Source organism: Myiozetetes cayanensis, unplaced genomic scaffold (genome assembly GCF_022539395.1).
Source record: "Myiozetetes cayanensis isolate MyiCay16 unplaced genomic scaffold, myiCay2020 scf15, whole genome shotgun sequence".
Classification (NCBI taxonomy): Eukaryota; Metazoa; Chordata; class Aves; order Passeriformes; family Tyrannidae; genus Myiozetetes; species Myiozetetes cayanensis.
In genome coordinates, this window is record NW_026087159.1 from 4,375,551 (window position 1) to 4,402,576 (window position 27,026).

Genomic DNA, 27,026 nt, shown 5'->3' on the forward strand with positions numbered 1-27,026 from the left:
CCAGTCAACCCAAAACGTTGCCGAGATCCAACAGCCAATTGAAAGCAACCCCTTTCTCAGACAAATCCCTTTGGAAGTTCAGCTGAGGACGCCGTTAGGAAAAGAATGCATACAAACTTCTAGCAGCGCTTAACACCTCCTCAAATAAACAAACAATTAAATGGCAGCGAGGCAATCACCGAAGGTGGAGCAGCACCGGTGCCCGCCTTCCTCTGCATCCCATTTGGTATCAATTAGCAAGGGAGGGAAAACAATTCTGGGCGATAATGAACTCCAAATTGGGTACATATTAGAGCAATTAAAGCCATCTTTTCATCTGATGAATTTATAATCAATAATTAAGATCCTGAGGTAAAGAGGGACTGGGCAGAAGTCCTGCTCCGAAAATAAGCGATGTGGCTGAGCTCCAGGCAGTATTTCTGATGACCTACTGCTACCTACTAAAGCTCAACGCTCTCCACACTATGGTTTGCCATTTTTCTGGAAATCTAGGTCATTCCCAAAGGAGGAGAAAGGGCTTCTGCCAGCGGGACTGGCAGCTGGTGTCACTCCCACCCAAGAGTGGCACCAGGACAGCGAAGCACCAGCAGCTCCCTGGGGCTTCCATGCCCATGAATCCACCACCAGTGCCAGCTCATGCACTGGTTTAAGAAGACAAAGGAGCTTGGACCCATCCAAGCCTACCTCTTTCTGCAGGAAATCCAGCATCTCAGTAGGAAAAGGCTGGCCGGACAGGTCCACACTAACCACTCTGAGCCACCACAGAGGGATTGTATTCTACGCCCTAGCTACAAGGATTTCTGCCAACCACTGCCTGCCTTGGCAGATCCAGGCTTACCCACTGAGCAGATAAAGGCTCACAAATTAGTGGGACAAACTCTGAGAGCTGGCCATCCACACAGGACTCATGGTGTCATAAGCTGAAGTCCAAGGCCAGCAAAGACTGGCCAAAGGAGCACCTCACCAGCTCCCAGCCAGGAGATCACTACCACTGACAAGCAAATTCCAACCAAAATGACTCTCCCACCCCATTTATCTGGGATTGCATGAGATGCAGTTTGGGCAGGGACAGCAAGCAAAAGCAATGCATGGGGACATGAGCCAGCAGGCTGCCCTTCAGACACAGACTGTGTATTTGGGGCAATAGTCAGCCATTGGTCCTGCACATCCTTGTCTTTGATCTTCCTGTGTTTTCTCTCCACCCTGCCATTCTGTCCCAAAATTGGGTGAAAATTACCATGCCAAAACCATCGCTTTAATCATGTGGGAACCGCTGTCATCACCATCATCTCAGCATCTTGATTTTCCTGATTATTTTCTGCAGTCTCTGCTTGACAAATCAGCTGAGAAAATACTCTCTTTACCCTTTTTTTCAGCTTCTATGACATTGCCTATTAACTTTCCCACCTGTGCTGCTCCTCTCACTGCTCCACCAACACCCCAATAATGTCACAGCCCCTGTGCTCGTCTGCACAAGACAGCGTGGGCCCCAAGGGTCAGGAGAGTTGGCCCTGGCACACCTGCCTGCAGGTGCAGCTGGATGGCAATGCAGCTTTCCTCCCAGAAATAAGCCAGACCCAGGAGCACCAATCCCCCCAGCCATTGCAGGACTGGGAGACAGACAGAGGTTGCTTTTGGAAGTTGCCTTCTGGAAACACACCTGATTTTTGGGGTGTATTTTACATGCAACGAGGAGTTCATGCTACAGTGGAGTGAACCATATTTATTCCCATCTGACTGTACCAATGAGCTCTGCCTCCAACTCATCCTCTTTAACTTATTTGCATTGTTATCAGAGCCGGCATGCAGACTTATCAGAAATGTAATCCCTGTAAAACCCTATCTGCAGTCCATTGAGATTGTTTTTTTTGCTGAAGAAATGTGACAAAAAATTAACAGATGTTGCTCAGACCATTCACCAGGACGGGAATCAATTATGAACATTTTTGCTCCAACAGTCATCCCTTACTGCAAACGCATCTCAGGAAACCCTCTCCTGATCGAAATGAAAAAGCATTTCTTTGTAGTAGAAGAATAATAAATGATAGCTATCAGCCCGCATTCTCTGACACGGCACCGGTCTGCAGAGAATTAAACTGCCACTGTACAGTTGTATAAATGTTTAATTTTTTTCATCTTTGGCCACAGTAGGGTTGTCTGGAAATACATTATCGCTGCGGATGCCATCCCTCTCCAATTAGTGTGGCTGGCAGCGTGGAATGGGTAGGTGACCTCTGCATTCCCCTCCTTGTGGAGTCTTACAGGGTTAACTACGGCCATTTAACAGACTCTATCGAGAATTAATACAGCGATCAGCTTCTCTCCAGAAAAAAAACCACATTCGGTGGCGCAGATGGCAAGAACTCTCTCTCCCCCGTTTGACTCTTTTATGACAGCAAAACAAAGGCTTTTAATGATGTTTACCATGAATTGAATTAAACAGCTGAAGACCAGTTCATAATCACAGCATTTTGTTTTCATATCCTTAAGTCTTTTAGCAGTGGGGCTTCCAGTTGAGCCTCAGCTACAGCTTATCTCAAGATATAGCCAAGTGCCCCGAGGCTCCCCTGCGCTGGAGCACCAAACTGCATTCAGGCTTCTTAATTGAAAAAGACAGGATGTTTGCATAGGATGTTTGCATCCCTCAGACATTAAAAGCGACATTCATGCCCAAGTACAAACGACACTTGGGCTCAGCTGAACTCCTCTGACTTCTTTCCTCTAGCTAATACCAGTCTGATTTCAGAGCAGGGCTTCACCCCTGCACATGGGGATGGTAAGAGCTGAAACCTGCCGCCTATGCAAGGGAAAGGATGCAAACCCTCACCCACTGGCCTGAGCTAATCCCTCGTGGGATGTCTGACTAATTGCCTACATGCTGTGCTGACCTTTTGGAAAAGTTGCCCACACAGCGCCTGCGTACAAGCTCCAGCGGTGGCGAGAGCAGTGTGTGGACAAGGGCACACCTTCAGTGCTCCAGAGGGGAGTGTGGGCAGGGATCAGCCCTGGACACAGCATCCCTAATTCCTGCCTTAATCCCAACTCTGCCACTCGCTCACTCACTGTCAGGCAGATGCTCAGGGCCTTGAGTTTTCTGCCTGTGAAACAGGATAATCCTAACTGCCTGCTTACCTGACAGGCGGGGCATGAAGATTAATTTATATCTACCCAGCCCTCTGATGATGCACAGCATTATCCCCAGCAGGCACTAAGCATTCTCATCGCACACCCACTGAGGCTGAGACACTGGATGGGTCATTTGGGGGGCGATGGGCAGCCCCCCAGGGCACAGGGCAGTGGCTCACCTTGCTCAGGGCCTTGGGACCCCATGGAAGGGACACTGGTGTTCAGCACGTCGTTGACAGCCGTGTCGCAGTAGAGGCCCCGCTGCACATCATGCTCGCTGTCTGTCTGGTCGCTCTCCTCATGGCCACTGTCCTTCAGACTGTTCCCCTCCAAGTCCTTGAACGTGGAGCTGCTGGGGAAACACAGCTGTCACTTACTGGGTGGGACAAGGCAGCCCTGACACCTCAGCGAGCTGGGAAGGGAAGGTCCCTGGGATTGCTCCGAAGGCATGGAGAGCTGGGGATGTGAGTGGAGCACCCTCTGCTCGGCACCTCTGCACCCCAAAACACAGCATGCAGCCTTCACCACCCCTTCTGCCCGTGGGTATGGTGTGAGCCTGTGGGTACAGTCAGGCTGCTGTGGGTCTTATGGAAGCTGAGAGTGAAACAGGCTTTGAATTAAAATTTTAAAAATATACATTAAAATCAGTTGTTTCTATAACTTGACTCCCCCATGTAGTACTACTTCATGTTGAAATGACATGGGATTTAAACTCTATTTTTTCAGGTTACAGGTCAAATCCTAATCACTTAATGCTTGAAAACAAAAGTCTTCCTAGAAATGGGAATTTCTTTTCATCGTGATGATGCCATTCTTATTTTTAAAAATAGGCCAGTGATTCTGGGTCCAAGTTCACACAGCTTTAAGGAAATATGATACACAGTCAAACATCCCTGACAGCCCCTGCAAGCACATCCACTTCCTGGGGAGACCCAAGGGCTGAGCTGCTCCCAGATTTCCCCCAAGGGCTAAGCAGCTCCATCACGCCATAGTACCCAGCTCCCAGGCTAGAGGGATGGTTCCTACGAAGACAGGCTGAGAGAGCTGGGATTGGTCATCCTGGAGAAGGCCTCAGGAAGACCTTTGAGCCCCTTCCAGTACCTAAAGGGGGCTTATAGAAAAGAGGGAAGGTGACTTTGTACACGGGCAGATAGTAATAGGACAAGGGGGAATGGTTTTAAACTGAAAGAAGAAAGATCTAGAGATTTAGATACTAGGAAGAAATTCTTCTCTGTGTGAGTGGTGAGGCACTGGCACAGGTTGCCCAGAGAAGCTGTGAATATTCCATCCCTGAAAGTGCTTATGGACAGGGCTTTGAGCAACCTGGTCTAGTGGAAGGTGTCCCTGCCCATGGCAGAGGAGCGGAACTAGATGATCTTTGAGGTCCCTTCCAACCCAAACCATTCTAGACTCTATGAAGAGTTGCATTTCTGGATGCATTCAGGTTCCTTCTGCTGCTCTCCAGTGCCCTGGGAGGGGCAATGCCCTGGGACACTGGGCTGCAGCAAGCATCAGGGACATCTTGAAATGCACCTACCCTGGGTGGCACAGCCATGGGGGTGTCCCTTGGGACACCCACTCTGCACTCCTGGGAAATGTAAATCTACATGGGAAATCTGCACTCACTGGGAGGATCCACCTGCACCCACCACTCCGAACTTTCTCTCTGGCTGGTTTGGTGTGAAACATCAGTGGAAGACACGGCCTGTGCTTCAAAGCCCCAAAGAGCTGGAGATTTTCATTACTTTGAAAAGCCCTTTTGTGTCTCCACGGAAACCAAGCAGACCACCTACCATCTGATGCTCTGCAAAAGCACGTGAGGGGGGAGCTCTGAAATACATATAAATTGGTAAACCTTCAAACATTACCTTTTAAATAACGATGTCCCTGTTGAAGCCACTGACTTTGATTCCAGGCTACATCAAAGATTTTTAAGTTAAGAAAGCACTACAAATCTACAATTCATTTGTGTGTGTGTAGATGAGCGAGAGAGGCAGGCAGACAAAACAGGAAAAGTACAAATAGATTAATTAAGTGGTGGATTTGAGGAGATTCACTCACCAAAAATAGAAGAGCTAAAACATCTTCATAAAGGCAAAGGATGAAAATGATGCCGCAGTATGTTACAGAAAATAATTTTTGTTCTCAGATGTCTGCACAGCATTCCTGGCACCCGTTGTACTTAAGATACAAGACAAAGGTAGAAAGCGAGGGGAACCGCTGTCCTACACGGAGCTGCTGTTCATAATGCACAGGCAACCCGTGTTACAACGCATTTATCTTCCCCGCAGTGAACCAGACCGTAATGCAGCAGCCACACGACATGTTTCCGCGGCTGACACTTCTCTAAAGGATGGGCAGGTCTGGGGGAATCGGCGGCGGCAGCATTTCCCAAACAATACAGCCTCGGAGTAAGCCCCGCTGCGGCAGGCGGGAGCGCTGTTTGCCTTTATCTTAGGTGTGAACGAGGAAAGATTAATAGATTTGGGTTTTTTTCAGCATGCCTGAAGACACTCTGGCGAGGAGCAGCGTGGTGCAGGCAAGCCAACTCTCGCAGTCGCATTAGCATCGTTAAACATCACGAGCCACACGGGCAAATATACCTGCCCTTCTCCGGCTGAACCCGCGCTGCTCAAACAATGCGCTCGCAACTCCCTTACTCCTCAGATTTTTAAGATGTAAACAAATGGAATCTCAGCCAGGCAGATAATTGGATATTTTTACTGTTCAGATCAGATCTTAACACTTCAGAGCCGGCTCCTGCCCTCTGTAAAACCCTTGTTTCAGCGACGGCTTCTGCAGAGCCACCGAGTACGGGCAGGGGCACGGGCATGGCTTGTTCGCCGCACACCTCGGCCGGTCCCTGGGGAGAAGAGGGGAGGTGGGCAAAGAGCTGCCGGCCACCTCCTGCGCCCGCATCCTGCGCAGGGAGCCGGCCCTCCAGCCCTGCGCGGCGGCGGCTCCTGATGAGTATTGATCGTGCTGTGTCAGTGCCTTTCCCTGCCTCGGCAGTCGCCGGGAGGCAGCGGCAAACCTCACCTCCTGCCCCGCGGGGGGATGCTCACCTCCAGTTTAACACAGTCCAGCGGGTTTCATCCAGATAACCCCGGCGTTAACCTCCCAGAGACATTTCCTCGCCACTGCTAAGCCTTGAGGAGACCAATGTTTCATCCAAAGGGTTAAAATCCCCAAAGGCAATTGCCAGGTTGCAATTGAACTGTTTCTTTTTACCCACGGAAGAAACCAGCTCAGCCAAGTGCTGTTTGTCTCGGTATTCAAACTAAAGACTAAGTGTGCACACAACCCAATTACCTGCCCCCAAACAACTTTTTTTAAATTTTCCCCGCTTTACATGGCAGGGAGACTCCCCCACTCAAATCTACCCTTTTATTTCTGTTCAGTCAAATGGAATAAACTCTCAGAATTTGAAAGTTGTCAGGGTAACAGCACTCCACCCCACTCACTGCACCTTCCTGGTGTGAAGGAACCAAAGAGAAGGAAAAAAGATTTTCCTTTATTGCCAACCAAGAGCAGGGGGGGCTTAATGGGACATAAGTACTGTTTTTAAAATCAAATGATCACTCTTGAAAAGTTTTGCATGTTAAAATAAGCAAGCAGTATATAACACAGTACAGAAGGGCATCAAACACTGGAGATTTGGCTGGGCAAACCCAAGCACCTCCAAGCAAACCTACATACCTTTTTATTAAATGAGCTCTGCTGTTCACGTAGTTGGAATCAAAGGAGTAGTTTTCAGTCTGGAAGGAGGAAAAGAAAACAGAGATGGTTACAAGTCTGATTTCTGTGACCAGGAACAGTCAGGTTTGCAGGGCCAGGATGAAACCCCACAAGAGGGAAGGAGCATCACACCATGGGACAGGCCCCCGCAAGCAGGACAGAGCCAGCCATGGAAAACTCCAGTTCCTGCTAGTCTTTCCACCTACTTTCACCAGAAAGAAAGGCTGGCTGATGACCACCGAACAATTTGCAGAGAAGAAACAATGTGACTATGCTCTGTTACAAAACTAATTGCTTTTAATTCCCAGATGGACTCAGTTCTGTGTGTGTCAATTTGACTGAAAGTTCAAAAGGTATTTTTCTTATTAGTGTATAATTAACATGTTACAATATTTATTGCATAGATATGTAAATGCCAGCAAGGTAATCCCCTGCCAGAGAACTTAATGCCGGTACTTTTCTTTGTTTTACCTCATTTCATTTGCAGAGACAGTGGGCTCTGTTATTAATAAAAAGCAAACAATGGGTGACATGCTTAAAAGTTGGAGGGGAGTGAAAGTAGGCAGAAAAGTCAAAGGACTTGTCATTTGCAAGCAAAACCCACTAACTCGCTCTGCACTCAAAACGCCCTCTTTTAACCTCAGATTACACAGTCCCAGGGTTCTGGTGCTGGCAGCAGGTAAAGAACAAAAAAAAAGCAACCAGAAGGCCATGGTGGGAGCCATCTTGGGGCACGTGATGGGTGCTGCATGGTGGGACATGGTGGGAGATGCACAGTGGGACATGGTGGGAGCTGTGCAGTAGGATGCAGCAGCTGTTGCATGGTGGGATGTGTGGGAGCTTCGTGGTGGGATATGATGGGAGCCGTGGGGTGGGATGCAGTGGTATTGGCATGGTAGGGCGTGGTAGGAGATGCATGGTGAGTCACAGTGGATGCCATGTGGTGGGACTTTGCCCTCCTTCCTCTAGAACAACAGCACCATTCCCTCAGGACAGAAATGGGCACATTCACCTGCCCCAGAGCCATGTCCTGCCTCCTCTCTGCTGTGGCTCCTCCTTACCCCATCCCCATAGTTGTTCTCCTTCCCAAAGAGTCGCTCTGGGATACTATGGCCTGTTTTTATGGCAATTATGAACACGGTAAAAATAAATGCATGCATCTTTAATGTCTCAATAAATAAAGGAAAGCAGAGTCTGCTGCTAACGTAATCACAATGGCAGGAGGCAGGGAGAGGAGCCACTGCAGCAGAGCCGAACGTGAAATCCAATCGTACCCCAGCAGAGGTTACACCGCTCTGCCAAGATAATAAAGCAAAGGCAGCGTTGGTTAAGTGTAACCTTTTCTGAAGTACAGCACAATATCTAATTTACCAAACAGGAACCTCCCAGAGAGAAACATGCGAGGAGCTGCGAGCTGGGGGAGTTGGCCTAGCACTCAGCACAGCTCAGTTATTACTTTCACACAGTAATTACTGCTGGAGAGTCACGCAGGAGATTTACTGCACAAACTACTGGTCCCTGCAGTTCCTGCATCCTCAGTCCTGCTGGACGACTTTGATGGTTAGAGCTCAGGAGCAAACAGACACATGTATTTTTAAAGTATATGATGCTCAAGACTTTAAATGCCGCAGAAAATACCTGATCCTGTGTTTATCCATCAGCTCTGACGCAGCCATCCCAGAGGGAGGGATGCAACCCCACAGCATCCAGCCCCAGCAGCTGCACAGTAGATCTCAGCCCCACAAAAGGACTGAGGGTAGCTGAGCAGTGTAGGGCAGGAGGGATCAGAGCCAGTTTCCACACAATCCTTGCTCACTGGGGAGCCCCCTCTATCACCCAGCACTCATAGACATAGGAACACTTCCCACAAGCCCAGAGCCTCAGCTGGTTCCATTCCTGCATTCTCAGCCCCACTGCCATGCCTGGCAGCAGCGAGACTCCTGTACCCACCACTACCTCCATCACCTTCATCCCTATATGTGCACAGTTCAGCCCTGGGAAAACCAGGAGAGGAACAGGTGGGCCAGAGGACTCAGACAACAAATGTTAATATATACAGGTACATCACAGAGCTTTAAAATGCTCAGAGCACTGACACCGCACGACCCAGGCTTCAGAGGACAAGGAGTACCCAAGGTCATCTGCAGGGAACGCTTGACCACTGCCACCAAAACCCCTCTGCAGGCTGAGGAAATGCCTCACATGATGCCATCACATCTGCCACAGCCCAGATACAGACCTGGTACTAAGTCCCCCTCTGAGCAACATCACTGGGAGCTTTGCTATTGATTTCAGACCAAAAAAGAAGACCTGGCTCAACTGAAACCATTCGCCAGTGAGTGAATTCCCCATGATTTATGTCTGATGGCCTGGAGTAACGTCATTCCTGTCAGCTCCCCGCCCCACGTGCCCCCCTGCACGGGCTGCTCTGCACCACGTCACTGATGCAAGCCCGGACATCCACACGTGAGAGCCAGCGTGTTCCCGCGGGGTCGGTCACAACATCCGTTCCCAGGCTTCGAATGCCCCGTCCACTGGACACAGCACGAGCAATCCTGATTGCTTCCAGATTTCAGACAAAGCAAGGAGCCACATGACCATAAGGATGGGAAATCCGCTTCCCCTGGGCTGAGGGTCTGCACTCTCGGTGCGAGCTGCCTGTCCTGCCCACACCAGCACACTTCTGCTGGTGCACGGGGCAGCCCAGCAGTTTGCAAGACCTTTCCTTAGCCATGGGGTTATCTGTCAAGGTTATCTCCATGCAGACTAGGGGATCAAAACAGAAAAATAAAAAAGAAATTAGATTTTTCATGGAGAACGGCTGCTTTATAGCTTGCATTATTCGATCGAAGTTCACTTGATTTAATTCTAGTTCATTCTGCAAGGTGCAATCACTTACAAACAGAGGCAAAATGATGGGGAAGGAGAGCATCTTCAACATGTCAACATTTTAATTGGGAAAGGCTCCGCTCCCTCTCTTAATGAGACCCAAAGAACAAACTCAAAGCACAAAAAAAGAGGGAAAAGGTAAGGCTGGCTGGCACTGATGAAAAGTGTGCTCTTCATCAAGTGCATCATCAAGAGGCTGGCCCTCATCTTCTTCGTTATTTTGGCAAAAGCAAACAACCTGTCACTTTCTCACTAATCAGCATCACTCCTGTAGAAATCAAAGCGGAGCCCAGCCCCAAGTCCAGCCTCTCTTTTCCATGTTCAGAGATGGGTATGGCAAGGACCTCCCAAACACGCTGCCAACTCTTATCTCCTGCTCGTTGTGACACAAATAAAGGACGCTCACACTTGTCATGATCAGCCCCTCAGTCTCTGTGCTATGAATAAACAATACACTCCAGACATTGGAAAGCACTGGATAAACACCTAGCATAAAGTCTGTGGTCTCTGCCTGAATTTCTCTGGGAGGAGAGGAACCCTGCTGGTCTCCGGGCTCAGGATTTGCTCTCCAGATGCAGGAGTGTTGGTGTCAATGCCACCAAAGAGAGAGCCCTGGCTCGGCATACGGCTTACCAGTGCCTAATTTGAAAAATGTTTTTAACCGCTGCCTTAGCAACACAAATATAAATACAACAACAGACACACTCAGAATTCAGCAATGAGGAGGGAAATATTAAATATTTTTTTCCCCCAGTGGTTGCTTTCAGTTGAGGACTGCCAATTCCATTAAATTAAAAAAAAAAAAAAAGAAAAAAAGATACACAAACATCAGTACAACTCCTCTTGACTCAGATATTGATGGGGGTGACTTCCCCAACAGCAAAAGGTCTGTTAGCAACAGGGCACTCCTCTAACTGCTCACTCTGCCTTAGAAACAGAAATGAATCCCGGAAGATTCAAAGGTGGTTTAAGGGGAATTAATGCAAGTGCCAGTGGAAAGGTCAGCAGGCTGCAACAACTCCAGACACGACCACTGCTGTGGACTGCTGGAGAAACAGAGGATGCTGGCTGGGGTTGGTCCCCAGGGTGGAAGAGATGTGGCCTGGGCCATGCCAGCAGGCTCAGATCAGCACAGCCATGCCTGTGTAGCCTGGTTGCCTCAGGGCAAATGCCCAGGATCTGGTTCTTTACTACTCTTCCCTCTTTTCAGCTATTTCAAATGTGTTTTTTTTCCAGAACAATATCCATGGAGGTGAAAATCCATCTTTCGCCACTGCATCTGGATCCAGGCTCTTGATGGAGGGTTTGGTCTCTCAGTCTACACACCAGCCCCCAGCAAAGTCCACAGTTGCTCAAAGCCAGACCCATCTCTCCTGAGCCAAAGTGACAGGTATCCATCCCTCTGCCAGTCTCTGCCTCAGAAGACGACTCTAAAGCATCTCAATGCAGGTTTTTTTGCCCTTCTTCTCACTTCAGGGTGAAAACATTTCTATCTTTCTACAAATTATTGTAAACCTGCTGCAACCTCCTGCCAAAGCATGTATGGACACTTCACAAAATCAGCTTCATAAAAATGACACATTTAGCGCCACTTTTTCAGGGTTATCCCTTGAGCCTTTTTTTCCTCTACGTGCCTTGTTAATAAAGCTTGCATGTCACCCTATATTACTAAAAAACAAAGTGGACCTTTCTCCCAGGCTGCAATGTGCATCTCTCCTTTTGGGTTTCAGAAAGTCCTCCAGAAACACGCGACAGCTCCTTATCCTCTGCATCAACCTGCACATCTTCACCTGGAGCACTGGTCTCCTGACTTTCCCTCCATGCTGCAGGCATCATAGGGGACCAGAGAAATGGCAAATTGTTCCCAAAAATCCACTGGGCCTCCCTGGTGGGAAGGGTAGGGCTTACAAGACCGCTTCTCCTGGTCCTTCTGTATCCTCGGTCCTGCTCTCCATGGGCCACTCAATCACAGGCTCCAGCATCTGCAATAGAGCTGTTGCTGCCTATTAGATCTCGCCAGCATTTAATTCTTATGGTTTGAATTATATTGTGGGTGATATAGAATTCATGCAAATTAAATAAGAACACTCCAGCTGCACTTGGGAAACAGAAAATTTCAAAGTAGGGCCCAGGTCAAATGAAGTATGCATCAGCAATGAGGGAAAGTCATTATCATTTACCAAGCTGCTTATTTAGCCCAGGGGAAATAAGTAAGCGGTCTGAGATTCCTTCCCGCTGGGAGCAGGCGCTCTATGAAACCCCATGGAAACCTAACCCCCTGGCCCTGAGAGGAACTGCCAGGCTGGTCCTCATGCTCTCACACCCAGCACTGCAGCTGGTCTCTCTCTGCACACCGGTAGAAGACTCGTCAGATCCAGCTCCGGGCTGGGAGCAGATCACAAAGGACGTCAGGAGAGATTTTCCCCCGTTGTGTGTGATGCCACGTAATTAGCCCCTGTGCTACTGGCTGCTCACGAGGCCACTGCTGCCTCAGAGCGTGGGTCAGGAGCCAGGACCGGTGACCATACACAGTGCCTGACCCACTTGAGGAGTTCTCCTTCTCCTTCCCTGCACTCACCACCAGCTCAGCTCAGGCACTGACAGCATCGACATCCAAAACCGCGTGTGAGGGTCTGAGCACCGTGGCCATAGCCTGGGAAGGTGTGTCAGGGAGCAGACCTGTATTTCCTATTTCCTGACTTTTCAGCATTGGCACCTCCTGGCATTGTGTCAGAGATGTAAGAGCAGCAGCACCTCAAGGTTTTGGGTTAAACACCAGTGCAAACTCCACCCAAATAGCTACTGGGGCTTCCACCGTGGGGGAAAGTCAGCAAATGCTGATGGACATGGTGGGGAGAGCGATGCCTGTGTCACCCCCAAGCAGCCCACCACCCTCTCCTCCAACAGCCAAGCTATGCTGTGGCTCTGGGACCCTCATAGGCTCGGGGCCTGTGGAAAGGACCCATCTAGCCACCTGAGTCCATGAGTAGCTCCAGCTACATGGGTACAGCACAAGCCAGGGGGGAGAGGGGCAGAGGATGCACCTCTGACTGTCAACAGCCCCAGGCAAGACGGAAGGAAAACATGAAGCAATTCAGCTTCTAAGCAGCATTTAAGAGCCAGTCACCTGGAAGAGCTGAAAGGACCTGACCTCTGGCATCTCCCTCTGCAGCCATCTCCCCATACCCAGCTTGCTGCCAAAGCCTCTCATACAGGAGACTGCAAACTGTGAACTACCAACATAGTGTCTCCGAAAAAGTAAGTGCATTTAGCATCTGATATTGATGTTTTATAATTAGATGTAATACAGCAGATCATTTTCCTGCCCTTGATCAATGAAACCAGGGTTGGTTTTGGGGTTGGGCTGTTTTGCAGACACTCTGATTGCTGCCTAAGTCTACTGGAGCAGTGCCTCGCTCGCTTCAGCAGGAATGAGCAGAGACAAGGATGTGCAAACACAGCATCCATTTAGATTTACTATCCCCGAAATATAAACAGAATATTTATTTCTGGTCTTTTAAGCAGTAATTTCAAATTTAATGAGGTACAATGAACATTCCTCAGAGCTAGACTCTATGGCTACTTAACACCACCAACCCTCTAATTACTACTGCAGCTTAAATAAAGGGCATTTGGTTCTGATGGACTTTATTAAACACCGAAGGAAAAGAGTCCAGCCTCCATTTTCTCTTGATGAAATAAAAAGCATTGCAGAGAAATCACTGGGAGAGTGATTTTAGCATCACTCCACACATCAGAATGAGCAGAAGTATCAAACCAGACTATTACAGTGCAGTTATCCCACTAATCCGTGCTGAACTCCTGTCCCCTCCTCAAATAAATATAGGCTTTGTCATTTTTTGTTTGAAAATTGATCCAAGGCAAGGGGAAAGGAGCTGCTGAGAAGTGATTTCAAAAAAGGGTATAGGATTAAAACCCCAGATTGAATCCCAAGAGCAGCAACACACAACAAAGCCAAAATTGCACCCTACAAAACCACAAATAGCATCACCCAGCTGGATTTGTCAACAGATCAGATATACACAGTATGGTTATGAAGAGCAAAAATGTAATCCTAAAAATCTGCCTTACATCCAGATGGCATTTATAACCCAGAACTCATTGGTGGACATGGCACAGAGGTCCCTCCATCAGAATGATCGGGGCAAGCACTCGTTTGACACCTCCCCTCAAAATCGACTGAAAATCAAAATACTGGCCCAGAAGTGAGGCAGGCTTTCTAAGGAAGAGCTTATAGACACATTCTCTGGATTGAGAGCATCCAGGAGTCTGGTGATGCCCCAGGAGCTGCCCAGAGCTTCCCCCCTGGCTGGGACAGGAGGGATTTGGGGGCAGTGGGGGCCATGTCTCCATCCCATGTGCCCACTGAAGGGCAGGGGGCTCAGCTTGCTGGTCCCCTGGGGCACAGCCTTTTGCACTGGGTTGCTGCCTCAATACACCAAGGAAAATTCCCTGCAGGGATATAAAGCAAATAAACCTAATAAAAGGTTTTTCTCCCATCACCTATGTTTGGGACTTTCAGATGTGTAATGGATCCATGCATGCAGCTCCCAGCACAGACTACACCCCTCCCTAAGTAGTGCAAAAAACAATCTGGATCTAATCAGCAGCCCCAGGGTAATGGGGCATGACTTACAGATTTGTTAAAAAACCTTTCAGAACTGTCCTTTCCCTGCCTCCTGCCATTAGGAATGAAAACAAATATAACAGATGAACCTTTTTTTAAACATTCCCATCGCTAGGGCTAAATAAAACTCCTTGTCATTCACCTTCTGGAGAGGCAGGTCAGGCCGATGCGTTTTGTAGGGAACAGGAGAAATCACAGATTTGTCACCGCAAAAAAAGACAAATATAAAAAAAGAAAAAGAAAGAAGAAAAAAGAAAAACCAAAAATCATTGCAGCTCAGTTAAAAATAGAGGAGGTGTGAGATGCTGCTGCCAACTCTGCACATCAGAGTGATGAGTTGCCAGGCTGGTCACCCCGCTGGATGCATCCCCGAGTGTGCACAAGTTCCAGGGCAGTCAGGGGGAATGGGGACCTTGGCCCTGTCCCATTTTTCGGTGCAAAGCCCATTTCTTCTGATTTTTGGGCAAGCAGACAGGGCTTCACATATCACCTACACACCCCACAGACATCTTCATGCTATGGCTTCACCAGAGGCTGGATCTGGTCCCACGTGTGCCCAGGGCACACAGTCATGCGCAGCCAGACCCAGCTCTGGAGTGGAACCTCCACACCAGCAGCTCCCACCTGGCTTCAGCTAAAATCCCCCAGCACTGGTGGATAATAAAACCAAGGCAAACACTGTCCTGCGTGCTCACAGTTTTATCACTTACACTGTTTATCTGGAATTGCTTGGGAAGGCTTGCAATCAGGACAGCCTCAGGCAGCTCCCACTCAAAGCCTCGAGGGAATTTTGCTCACAACAAAACTCTTTATCAAAACCAGTTTTCCCCTGTTTTAATTTTTTTTTTTTACGTACTTGGGCAGAAAAACACAGCTCTCCAGCCCACAAAATTACCCTGCAGCCATAAGACTGGCTGTAAACCTGAGCAGGACCAGCCCTCCTCCCGCTGCCATCGCTGTCCTTGGCACCACAGCACCATGGGCAGAGTCCAGGTGGGGAGCAGGTGCGAAGCCTGGCTCAGCTCAGCTCATCCCCCCTCAAAATCCACTGCTTCCCAAAGGTGCCAGCACCCTTGGGGACACACCAGCACCCTCCAAAGAGCCTTTCCTCCCCTCTGAGCCACGCTACCAGCTCAGAGATGGTAGACGACCGAGGAATTCAGCCCACCAGGAACCTGTGTTCTCCCAGAACAAACTGCAGGGAAATAAATGATAATAAAGCACGTGCCAGGTTAGGGGATCAGACCTGGATGCCCCTCTCCCCATTCCCACACTGCCCTCTCCCCTGCCCACAGCCACCTCATGTTATTAACAGCCTGGTAAACATAGCCCTTTGGTTATTACAAAGATGCCAAAACCTTACTACTTCTTGTTCCTTCCAGTTAATGTACCATAGCCAAGGATAAATTGCTATTACAAGGAACTAAAAATAAAAATGTTTCAGAGGCCGTAATTGGCTTGTCTTGTTGGGCTTTTTAAGGAGCCAAAGTACCAGTTCCAGGCTATTAGCCCTAAGGTTGTAGGAGAATAGTATAAAATATTTCTTCATTAAAACCCTACCTTCTTCATAGAGGTGTTTTTCTTTAGGCATTTTTTTCCCCACCTTCCTTCTTTTTTTTTTATTCCTCTTTTTTTATTATTATTTTCTTTTTAAAAGACATGCAATATCAAATAAGCTTTAGTTAAAAGAGGGCTTTGAAAGCCCAGAGGTGATATAAATAGACAGGGCTCGGTGCAGCTGAAGAACCAGCCAGAGCCTTCACTCATCTATTCAGGTCATTTTCCTACGAAACTTATGTAATATTCCTCAGATGCATCCATAATCTTGGGCCATTTTCAATAATCAGCACCACCACAGGCTACAACCCTCTGTGAGGCACACAGCTATGCCCCTGGGATGGGGACTATGGATTTTTTCCTTTCGAGGCTTTTTGCTGCTATTTGGTTATTAAGAGCTTTAGTGATCACCATTGCTCAGTATCAGCAACAACCACGACAATCATGGTGTGATTTTTGAAGAGAGCCAGAAGCTGGACTCCATGGTGCTCATGGGTCTCTTCCAGCTCGGAATATTCTATGAGAATCAAACCATTTCTTCAGCAAAACCGTCCTTTCAAAAGAAGCAGATGCTTTGCTGAGCGAGGATGCGGCGACTTGGCACCCGCTGTCCTGATGACGATGGTGACGATGCATCAGCAAAACAGCAATAATTTATGGTCATGACTTTGAAATTGGCTTTAAGTCCTTGTGGGGCCTGCTCTGACTGACAGAAGCACCTTGGGACTGCCCTCACCACTCACAAGGAGCTGGGCACAGTAGAGGCCTCTCTGCGACAATGGCTCAGTGCAGCCCAGCAGTGCAATAAATAATGATAATATCAATAATGATGATGATCAGTCTCCAGGTAATACTGCCCAGGAGAGGAAGTACAGCAGAAAAATTACAACAGAGCCTCTAACCCTCTGTGTTTTCTCAAGGAGAAAGATGCATGACACATCTCTTTGTGAAACAACAACTCAACAGGTATTTACTACTTTTATTTTGTGATGTGAAGGATGCTGCTAGAAGAAGACTATTTCTGTTAGGTACAATTGCTATTTTTTGATAGTGTCTAAGCCATACCTTGTTAAAAAGGGCAAAACAACAGTTATTAATTACCCTAATTAACCCAATTCATAAGACACATTTGTGTGGCTGTCATGACAACTGCTTTGACTAACTTGCCAAGAATAGCTTAGCTGTCCATTCAAATAAATCCCTGATAATTACTAGTCTAGTTTACTGGGCTTCTGTGATAATAATAATTAGTGCTACTGTACAAAAGGTCGCACTAAACAGTTTATGAATGATGCATTTCGCATGGTGATTACATGAGTCACGCAGCATCCAGCAAACGGACACCGCCACATCTCCAACATGGGAGAGACGCAATTAGATGGGAGCCTGTGGCTGCTCTGCCTGCAGACAGCACGGCAGGCTGAGAGGGGGACTTCATTAGGGGTCGGAGGAGAAACAACCATGGAGAGGTTGGGTTGAGCCAGGACAGCCACCGACCTGCCTCCTCAACGGCGGGAGCGTCCGTCTGCCCTGCCAGCCACCAGGACACGGTGCTGTACTTCTAACGATGGCACTGGTAGACACTGAAAAGCTTCCACACGCTTGACCTGTTGCGTGGTGGTATCTCACCTCAACACCTCATTCCCCTCCCTGTCAGGGACAGATGATCGTGGGTCACCTCTCTGGTTTTGGCACACTTCCTTGTTAGGTTTCAGGATCAATGACAAAAGGGAGGCAGATCACCAAAGGCAACATGAGCTGGGGGTGGGCACTTCTAGCCCTCTCTCATCTTTGAAGACAGAGAGACCCTCCAGCCTGCAGACTGGGTCTCCCCACAACTGGCTGGAGCTCCAGCACACCCTTGCAATCACCGACTGTCCTGTGGGCAGCAGGCACCACTCAGCCCAGCGTTATTGCTCCTAAGGCTGCTGAGGGCATAAGAAGAAGGGGCTACCTCCTCCAGCACCTTCCTGAGCTCCTGACATGACTGTGCTCTCATCACATTCATGACAGGAAACCCAGGCATGACAAACACCATTTCTCCTCTGCAAAGGGGGGATGGGACCAGACTGCACCCACACTAAAAAATCCTGCAAAACCCCAGCGCAGAGAGGGCAGGGACGTTCACTTTTAATATAGAGTACAGCTGCCAGCTCTGTGGAAATCTAGGAAATCGCCCCATTTAGAATAAATTCTGATTAAACACCACATATGGTCCTTATTGTACGTCCCTTGTTACCTATCACAGAGGCATCTGCATGTAAACAGGGTCTTAATCGGCAAATATTTGTCTGCTACAGCCCTTTCTTCTCTCACCCCCACCTGAACTTGCAATTATTCTTATTGATTGACTTTAAGAGAGCACCATGCACATGCCTCGAGCTGCCACGCGCCGAGCAAACAAGGGAACAACGCCGGGCTCCGCTGTAATCATTACTGGGGCGAGCAATTGCCCTGTCACACATGGCAGGTTATGGCTTCAGACTGGAGGCAGCAAGGCCAGATGAACGCTTAAAACGTCGTTACAGTGTGAAAAGCGAGGATGTAGAAATGGCACCTCCTTTCTCAACAAATCTGTTCCCAGAGCATCTCCCAGCTCTGCGAAGAATTCATCTCATTAAGCCTGGAGAGCCAACAGGGCCCTTGGAGGGGGGACATGGGCTCGTGTCCTCACTGTGTGCCAATATAAGCTCTGATGAGGACATCTTAGATCTGAGGGAAGATGGATTTGAGGTCCTGAGAAGGATTTCAGCGCTGGAGCCTGAGCCCAGGCTGAGCCCAGGCTCTCCTGCACATCCCCCAGTCCTGGCCAAATACACATGCTAGAAGATGAGGTGCTTCTATCAGACCAACAAGGAGAAATCAGAGAAACTTGATGCTGAGCAGAACGTTCCCCAGTTTTCCCAAGTGAAGTTTGCAGCTCAGTTCAATATGTTAGTGCCTAATGAAGGTTTCCCCCATACTCTGCAGGGTACAATCATTCTCCTCCTAATGAGCATGTGTTAATGGCATATTAATGCTGACAACAACTAAGTGCAAAGAACAAGAGATGAACATATTCCAAAATTCATCTTTTTTTCTTCCAAACAAAAGAATCCATTGCGTGGCTGAACAAGCCCCAGCCCGGCAGGAGCCAGCGGCTCCCACAGCGATGCTGCCAGCTCTGGTCCATGGGCTCACCACGGGATGCAGAGCCCGTATGGGACACAGCTTTGGTCTCTCACTAACCCAACCCCTGCAATTAGTTGTTGTACAGGGAGAGATCTCAGTCCAAGCACAGTACTTCCCTCAGATTAGGAACACAGCCACACTGGGGGGGAACAAGAAAGCAGATGAACCACTTGGAAACGCCTGGAAAAGTGTTTCACTGGGCAGACAGGTTTGGATACTGTTTCTAAGCCAACAGCCGTGCGGATTTGCTTACTGAATGTAGCCTAATCTGGGTCCCTGCCAGAGCATCCAGATGTGAATCTGAATATGAAAAGTCCAGGAGGGAGCAGGTGATGGGAGGCGCAGGCGTGGGCTCCGAGCCCCGTCCTGGTGCCGGCGTCCCAGCCCATCTGGGTTTGTCTCACCAAGTTTACATAAGCTCTCAGGCATGGAAAAGAACACGCATAATGGGTGTTTTCCTGTTTTTTCTTCTTTGCTTGAGAGAACAGCTCCCAGAACCCTGACAGCTCCCCAAAAGCAGCCTCAATCTCCTCCAGGGTGTGCTGCCCACCACCAGGCACTGCAGGGAGGTGTGGAAGCCTAATTCCCTGCTTGTCCAACTCCCGTGCGCTCCCACCATCACATACATTTAGATTTCCAGATCGATAATCGATGCTAGAATCAATAACAGGGAATTTAGCTACATTATAAAAACAGTAAAATCAGCCAATACTGAGAAATGACTATTGAGCCTTGTGTTTTCTGTACTCACTTAGTCTAATAACGGTGAATGATATTTTCCAAGTACATTATTCAGCAATAAAACCACCAAATTATTTGATCTCTTTCTAACCTTTATGATTCTAAGCACTCTTTTTGACCCAGATTGAATGAGGCAACATCTGCAGAGCCTTTCACAAAATTGTACTCGGAGTGCACTATTGTAGGTCTGCTGCCAAAGATAAATGTTATTATTTTAAAGCCATCATCCTTCTAATAGATGAGCAAACACACTGCATTAGCATAGCCTGCAGAGCTCGAGCACGGGTGAGAAAATGCCAGAGGGGTTTCGCTTAATGGAATTTTACATACCTGACTTAGGATGGGTTAATGCAATCCTCCAACACGGGAATTTTAAAACCTGCCCTGTGGCATACACCTGCCATTACAAAAGATGGTATAATCCAGCAAGCTCCAGATACCAGTGAGAAACACGAAGGATTCACATTCAGGTCTCTGGTGACCAACAGGATGTTGAGACAAGGACCTCATCTACAGGGCTCCAGCACACACTGACCTCTGCCATTTAACACTGACCTGCCCCAGGTATGAGGTGTCAGGTGGAGGAGCGCTGGGGTTACCTGTGGGGTGCTCCAGGGTTCCAGCAGAGTGTATGAAGTGCAATACCTGCCATGCACATCTGCCAGCATCAGCAGTCACTGCACTCCAGCCTTCAGCAGCCTAAGGAGAACTCACCACAATTCCATGTTAAACAGGGAGTAACTTCAAGGCTCGGCACTAATCACTTGCCTGGCTGACATAAGCCATTATCTTGCTCCAAACTTAAGACAAGAAACTGGAGGAAGACACTGAAGCAATGATGCTGTGCTCTCTTCTCCAGCAAACCCTCCAACAGGTGCCATTGGCAAGCTCTGCCCCAGCAGGAGCAGCAAAATTGGGAGCCATCAACAGCCTCAGTGTCCCTTTTCCAGAGTGATGTTCTCCTGGGGACAGCGAGGGCAGCACTGCCTGCAGAGCACCCCATCTATCACCAATTCAGAGCATGCTCTAATTTAAATTATAATTACACTTATAAGTACACAGATTACAACTGTTTATGCTACCAATAAGACCATCCTGTATTTTAATTAACAGAAAATGATTGGAACTCAACTATAGCCACTACTGGGAACAATATCTAATAATTTATTGAAGCGAGGCCATGCCCAGCCCCCTAGGCAGCCTGGCAGGAAAGAGGAAGCAGGCAGGGATGGGGGTCCTGCCCACCTGAGCTCTCACAGGAGAGCAGGAGCTGCTGTCAGAGCAGACAAGGAGTCAGGAGAGAGGACTCCCAGGAGCAAGAAAGATGGAGGCCTCATCCCTGGAGACCCTGAAGGCAGAACCAGTGGATGGAAGCATACAGGAGATGATGGGTGGGCTGGGTTCTGCCCTTCCTGGCTGATGGGAATTCAGCAAAAACCTGACCAGAGCAGAGTGATGGAGGGCAAGAGCCCAAAGACCTGGGAGGGCACCTGGCTGAGGAGTTTCTCTGGCTCAAAGCCCTCAGGAGGGACTTCAGGAGATGGCAGCTGGAAAATACAGCTCTTCCACCCAGCCAAGCAGATGCACACAGGGTTATTCAAAGGCTACTGCACTTGGCCTCAACGATGCCTCTGCATGAGCGTGTGCTATATGTAAAGGAAACAAGATGGAGAAACCACAAAGTTCAAATTGCTCAATACAAACAAGTTCACTTGGAAACTGCTATAAGAAAGCCTGTAAGTAGCATACAAGATCACCCTTCTGATGTAATTTTTAAAAAAGCTTAGTAGAAATCTTTCCCAATTTAAGGGAGAATTCTTATCTGACATGCAAAATCTTTTTTATAGACTTCACAAGTTATGCATCAGAAATATGAATCAGAAATTCAAATTTACTAAGAGGAAATATTTAAGGAACCTTCCAACCCAAATCATTCTAAGATTCTATGAAAACAAGAGGAGCCTCTCTACTTTCAGTAAAAATGAACCATAAAACCCAAACCAGCAGCATAAAAACGAACAAGATGCTTATATGACATATTCTACACTCATTTACCTAATTAGGTGCAACATGTAAAACTTTTATACACACTTTTTATGTGCATATGGATACAAGGGGTGGACCTGGCAGTGTTAGGTTAATGTCTGAACTTGATTTTTAGAGGTCTTTTCCAACCTAAATGATTCTCTGATTCTACATAGTATATGACCTATGATGTATAAGATATAATATACAGTATGTGATAAATAACAATATAATCATATCCATGGGAGCACTCAGGACTTGCTGTCAGAGGAGAGGGGTTTTACTGTTAAATCCAACACGGCTACTGCCCCCACACCACACACCAGCCCTAATCCTCCACAGAGCCTTGGAGCAAACCCACCCAACAAGGACCCTACTGCAGGCTGGAAAACCCTTGGAAAACCCAAAGAGCTGCCAGGATGGGGTCACAGCCCCATATCATCAATACGAAAAAAATACATGGTTAATTGGTGAACCTGGCAGTGTTCAGCTGCCAGTTGAACTAGATGATCTTAGATGCCTTTTCCAACTTACATGATTCTACGATCTTAGGAAAAGCCAGAGTGTGTTGAACTAAAGGTTTCCCTAGGACCCAGCACAGCAAGGGTGGCGTGGATAAACATGAATGGGAGCTGGCGTATTTATCTCTGTTGCAAGGTATTCAAATGAATTTCTCCATACAACAGCTTGGAGCGATTACATTAGGAGATGTATAATTTGGTTAGGCTGACCTCGCAATGGAATAAAAAGCGGCTGATTTCCATAATGTCAGCCTGCAACGCTCGGAGAGGTCAGGGAACCTACAGCGATACACAAAACACTTTGGGAGTAGTTAAGCAGAGCGATCTGCTGGGATTTGGAGTGAGCAGGGGAGAAGCTTGGGGTTCCCACCCCAGAGGCTCCGGTCCTCGGCGATGCAGCGTGACGCTGCCTGCCCGGACAGGGACTGGGAGCTGTCCCCAGGGAGGGGATAACCCATGGCTGTCTAAAGCTGAAAGCATTGCTCCTCTCCGATGGGTTCTTGGAGGATAAAGGCTGGGGCTGGCTCCCAGAGAGGGATGCACCGAAACACCAAGGCAGGAGGAGAGCTGTGACCTGCGCTTACCCGTGGCGGTGCACATCACGTCGCAGGCACAAAAAAGTGCTGAGTTACAGTGACCTCCCAAGGAGAAAACAAGACTGGCAACGCTGGCTGCGAAGTCAGCCTTCCTGCTCGTGGAACATCATCACTGATAATGCTTTAATTATTATCCCTGCTGAAAATAAGCCTTATTTCATCCGCCTGGCATGTCTCAACACTGCAAACTTTCTCCGTGTTGGAAATCATCTCCTTTTTCTCCTTTTCCCCCTGCTCTATACACAGCATTACTCAGAAGCAAGCCAAATCCCTTCCAATTATGTATCATGACGTTTCCCCAGCGCTGCACTAAAGCAAGGCCCTTCACTTCTAAATGGCATGGTTTATAACAAATTGTCTGTTATACCAGACAGAAACTGATTTCCTCAAACCCAGCATATTAAAGTGAGTACATTCATTCTGGTTGTAACACACAAAATGTGATTATAACAGACACTTTGGGGGCTTTTTAAGGCTAGCGGAGAAGAGGAGGATAAGCTGGAGGGGAAGAAAGAATTGACAAGTAGAGAAATGACAGAGAAAGAGAAACAGCCACGCTGATTTCATTTCTTACAAAACAAAAATCTTTGTGTGTTGTAGAAATGTGCTTTAGTTAACACCGTCAGATAGCCAGAGCAAAAGCTGCCGGTGCTGCCTGAAACGAAAATTGTTCTATTGTGCTTAGAAAACCATTTCCCACAGTGAGGAGAACACTTTCCAGGTAGTACAAAGCAGATCTGAAACCAACAGGGCCTTATCCTGCAACTCTTGCTCCCTCAAATAATCCCTGCAGCCACGAGGAGCCCAAACTAAATCAGTGTGAGTGAGGATTACGCGGGAGTGTATCAAGGTTGGGGGATTAGACCAGGATTATCACTAAAACCAGTAATTCCCCATCTTACTGATGGTGGCCATCAGCTCAGGAGGCGGCAGATCACCATGACCCCCCCGGCTCCAGATCCAGGTCTGGGAGCCACCGGGTGTGTGAGTCCCCAGAGGACTCAGGTCCTGTTGGGTCAGGGGCTGCTCCACCTTGCCCCGCTTCTCCAGTGGGAGCTACCAAAGCAGCACCAGAGCAAGACCATGACTAATCCACACCCTGCTTACAGTGCAATGTCAGCACTGCTGCTTCCCTTCCCCAGCGTTGCCACGATGGAGCCATCCCGGACCCCCAGCAAGAGTCAGTAAAAAACCTCCATGCTAATTCCACCTTCACACATCCAATCTGGCAAAGAAGGCTCACCCACTCTCTTTCACACCTCCTCACCTCTCCCATGCTGGTCCTGCCTGGGACTGGCCACCACAGTGGCCCCAGGGGAGACCAAGGGGCAGAGTGAGCTGCCATGCCCCAGGGTATATTCCCCAACCCAGGGCAGCAAACAATGCTTTGGCAGCGTTTCCCAAAGTGGTGCAGATTTGGGATGTAAAACTGTCTCTGAAACGCAGATGCAGCCATTACACATACACTGTTTACTTTTCAAACCCTGAAGCCAAAATCCAGGCATGTAAGTGTTACCCAAGGGTGGCTACTCTACATGCAAGTCGTGTTCCCAGGATCCTAAAAGGCTCAGCATTCAGACCGGTTTCCACACCACCCCAATGCAACACGCATTTTTATCAAGGAAGCTGCCTAATGGCTCCTATTAATTTTGATTTTTAATCTCCTGGTACAAGTCCCAGCAATGCACACGCAAAACCTGACAACAAGCCCTTTTGGTTTCAAAGCTGCCTTCTCCTCCAGCTCAGAAGGAAGATAAAAAAGAGCCCTTGGCAGCAGCAAAGACTCTGACCGGCAATGCCCTTGCAGCTCCAACATGTCCCACTCTCCCTCCTGTAAAACAAGTCAAAACACTAACGGGGGCCAAGCCTCCCTCTGTCAGTCATGATCACCAGAGCTACTCACAAACACTTTTTGCCATCACTGCCTACAGCCACAAGGATGCTCAAAGGCTGCAGGCAGGCATTCTCCAGCAGTACCCCAACACCAAGGCACCACTGAACCCCAGCAGGGCCAGAACATCCCAGGATAACCCCCACTGCCTCCCAGTGCTCCCTTGGAAGCTGTGCCCTGGCACAAGCAGAGCCAGCAGCCGAGCTTGTCCCCACCCAAAGGGAAAAGTTTATTAAGGATGGTTTCAAACTTCTTTTGCATTCTCAGAGTGGGATTGCAGCCCCGCTAGACACTAGTGTTTAATCCTTTCTGGGTCAGCAGGGAAAAGGTGGGGAGCACCAACAAACCCAATTACTGCCAGCACGAGCACGGCACCACCACCAGTCCTGAGACCTGCCACCTCACGGGAAGAAACATTTCCTGAAGCTCCACAAACAAGCCATCCCTGGGGACTTTTATTTCAAGGTGCCTGACTGTTAAACTAAATGAGCCTCACATTAAAGACCAGCCACATCACAAATCCACCGCTGCTGGGGCAGTGCATGCCTGCAGAAGCAATCACTTACCCCCAGCCACAACCATCATATGCTAAGTGACACTGCCAGCAACACATTTACCTCCGAATTTTATCTGTTATCAACTGATGCTTTGCCTTCCCATCAGGAAAAGTCACTCCTAGGGGGAGCAGCAGTGATATCTTCCCGATGCTGACACCTCATAAAGGCTCCCCAGGGAAATGCCAGCGGCTTCATCACTGGAGGTGATTCAAACCAGCCCAGACAAAGTACCACTGGATGATGTGCAGAGAATGGCTTTGCTCTGGAAGCCCTGGGCAGGAACTGTGCTTATTAAATCCTCATCACTTGGAGGTGTACCAATAGCACACTGCACAGCCACCGCATTACACCGCAGCACCTGCTACGGCAGCGATGGGCTACAGGGGTGAAAGGCTGTGATGGTTTTCCATGGAAGCATCTCTTATGGGGTTTCCATGTCACCCTGTGTGCTAGAACAGGGCTCTCACTCTAGTTACTGCTGAACCTCCTCATCCTCAGTGGATCACTGGGATTTTTAGAAGCCAGTAGAACCCACACCTCCAGTGCAATAACTTCCCCAGCAACAGCTGGAAGCACAACGGTGGGACTCTGCCAAAAAACAAAAACATTCCCACCCTAAACCAAACTTCCAAACAGCTTCCAGCTGGGATTTCTCCTCCCTTTGCCCTGGCTCTGCCCTTTTGTCCAAAAGCATCCCCAGGAAGTGAGCAGACCCCACCAGGACATGCTTCTCTCACCCAAGAGCTGCTGGTCCCTTTGCAGGACTGGTGAGCAGCCCTCTGCCCTCCTGCTGTTTCACTGACACTCCAGGGCACTTATTACAAGAGACAAACTTCTTTCTCCAAGTGAGGTACTGGCTTTTTGCAGCATATCCCACTTGCCTGAGGGAAATGGGGTGAGCTGGAGCCACAGGGAGAGACAACAACCATCCCAGATCCCTCACATGAGGACAAGGCAGGGGAGTCTCTGGAGGGCACATTCTGTGGGAACCCCAGGCTATCTGCTCTGTGCAGGAAAAGCATGGGCAGCACTGCCTTCTGTTTGCAGCTGGCTGTTAACTTTATCAGCTGAGCTATGATGTTGCTGATGGTCCTTCCTCCTCCCCGGCACCACAGACCTCCCACTGCTGGCATGCACTTCTGGATAGTGCCAACATGTGATGGATTTTATGACTGGTGGCAGTGAATCAGAGGCTGACAAGATGTTCCAGTGCTCAGTGCCCATAGCAAGGCACCAGCCAGAGATGCACACCAGAACCCTCTCCAAAGGACACTGCTCCAGGAAGGCAGGAATTCCTCAGGGACTGCTGCCCCCAGCATCCCAACAGCGGTGCTCACCCACAACCTTGGGATGCAAACCCAGGCAGCTGGGCATCCTAAGACTTCAGCAAAGAGCACAGGCAAATCTGAGCATCAGTGGAGACCCCCTAACACATGAAGGGTGGTGTTTCCCACCCCCAGCCCGCCCAGGCACAGCACAAGGAGTTGGTGGATTCATTAGCAGCTCTTCTGCCTTATTTGACCAGAGACTGGCTTATCCCAAACTGCTCCCATCCAGTCTCAGATG

General features: G+C 48.6%; 1 protein-coding gene across 2 annotated transcripts in view; it reads right to left on the reverse strand.

Annotated features, from left to right (window-relative positions):
* PCDH19 (protocadherin 19) overlaps positions 1-27,026 on the reverse strand; it is a 58,510-nt gene that overhangs the window by 24,817 nt on the left and 6,667 nt on the right. The window contains exons 3-4 of one of the 2 annotated variants that reach the window (XM_050310459.1): positions 6,826-6,884; positions 3,306-3,475 (exon numbers count right to left, since the gene is read on the reverse strand). In XM_050310459.1, coding sequence (XP_050166416.1) covers positions 3,306-3,475; positions 6,826-6,884 — 229 coding nt within the window. Of the gene's footprint in view, positions 1-3,305; positions 3,479-6,825; positions 6,885-27,026 lie in introns of both variants that reach the window. The other variant, XM_050310458.1, reaches the window with a different exon arrangement.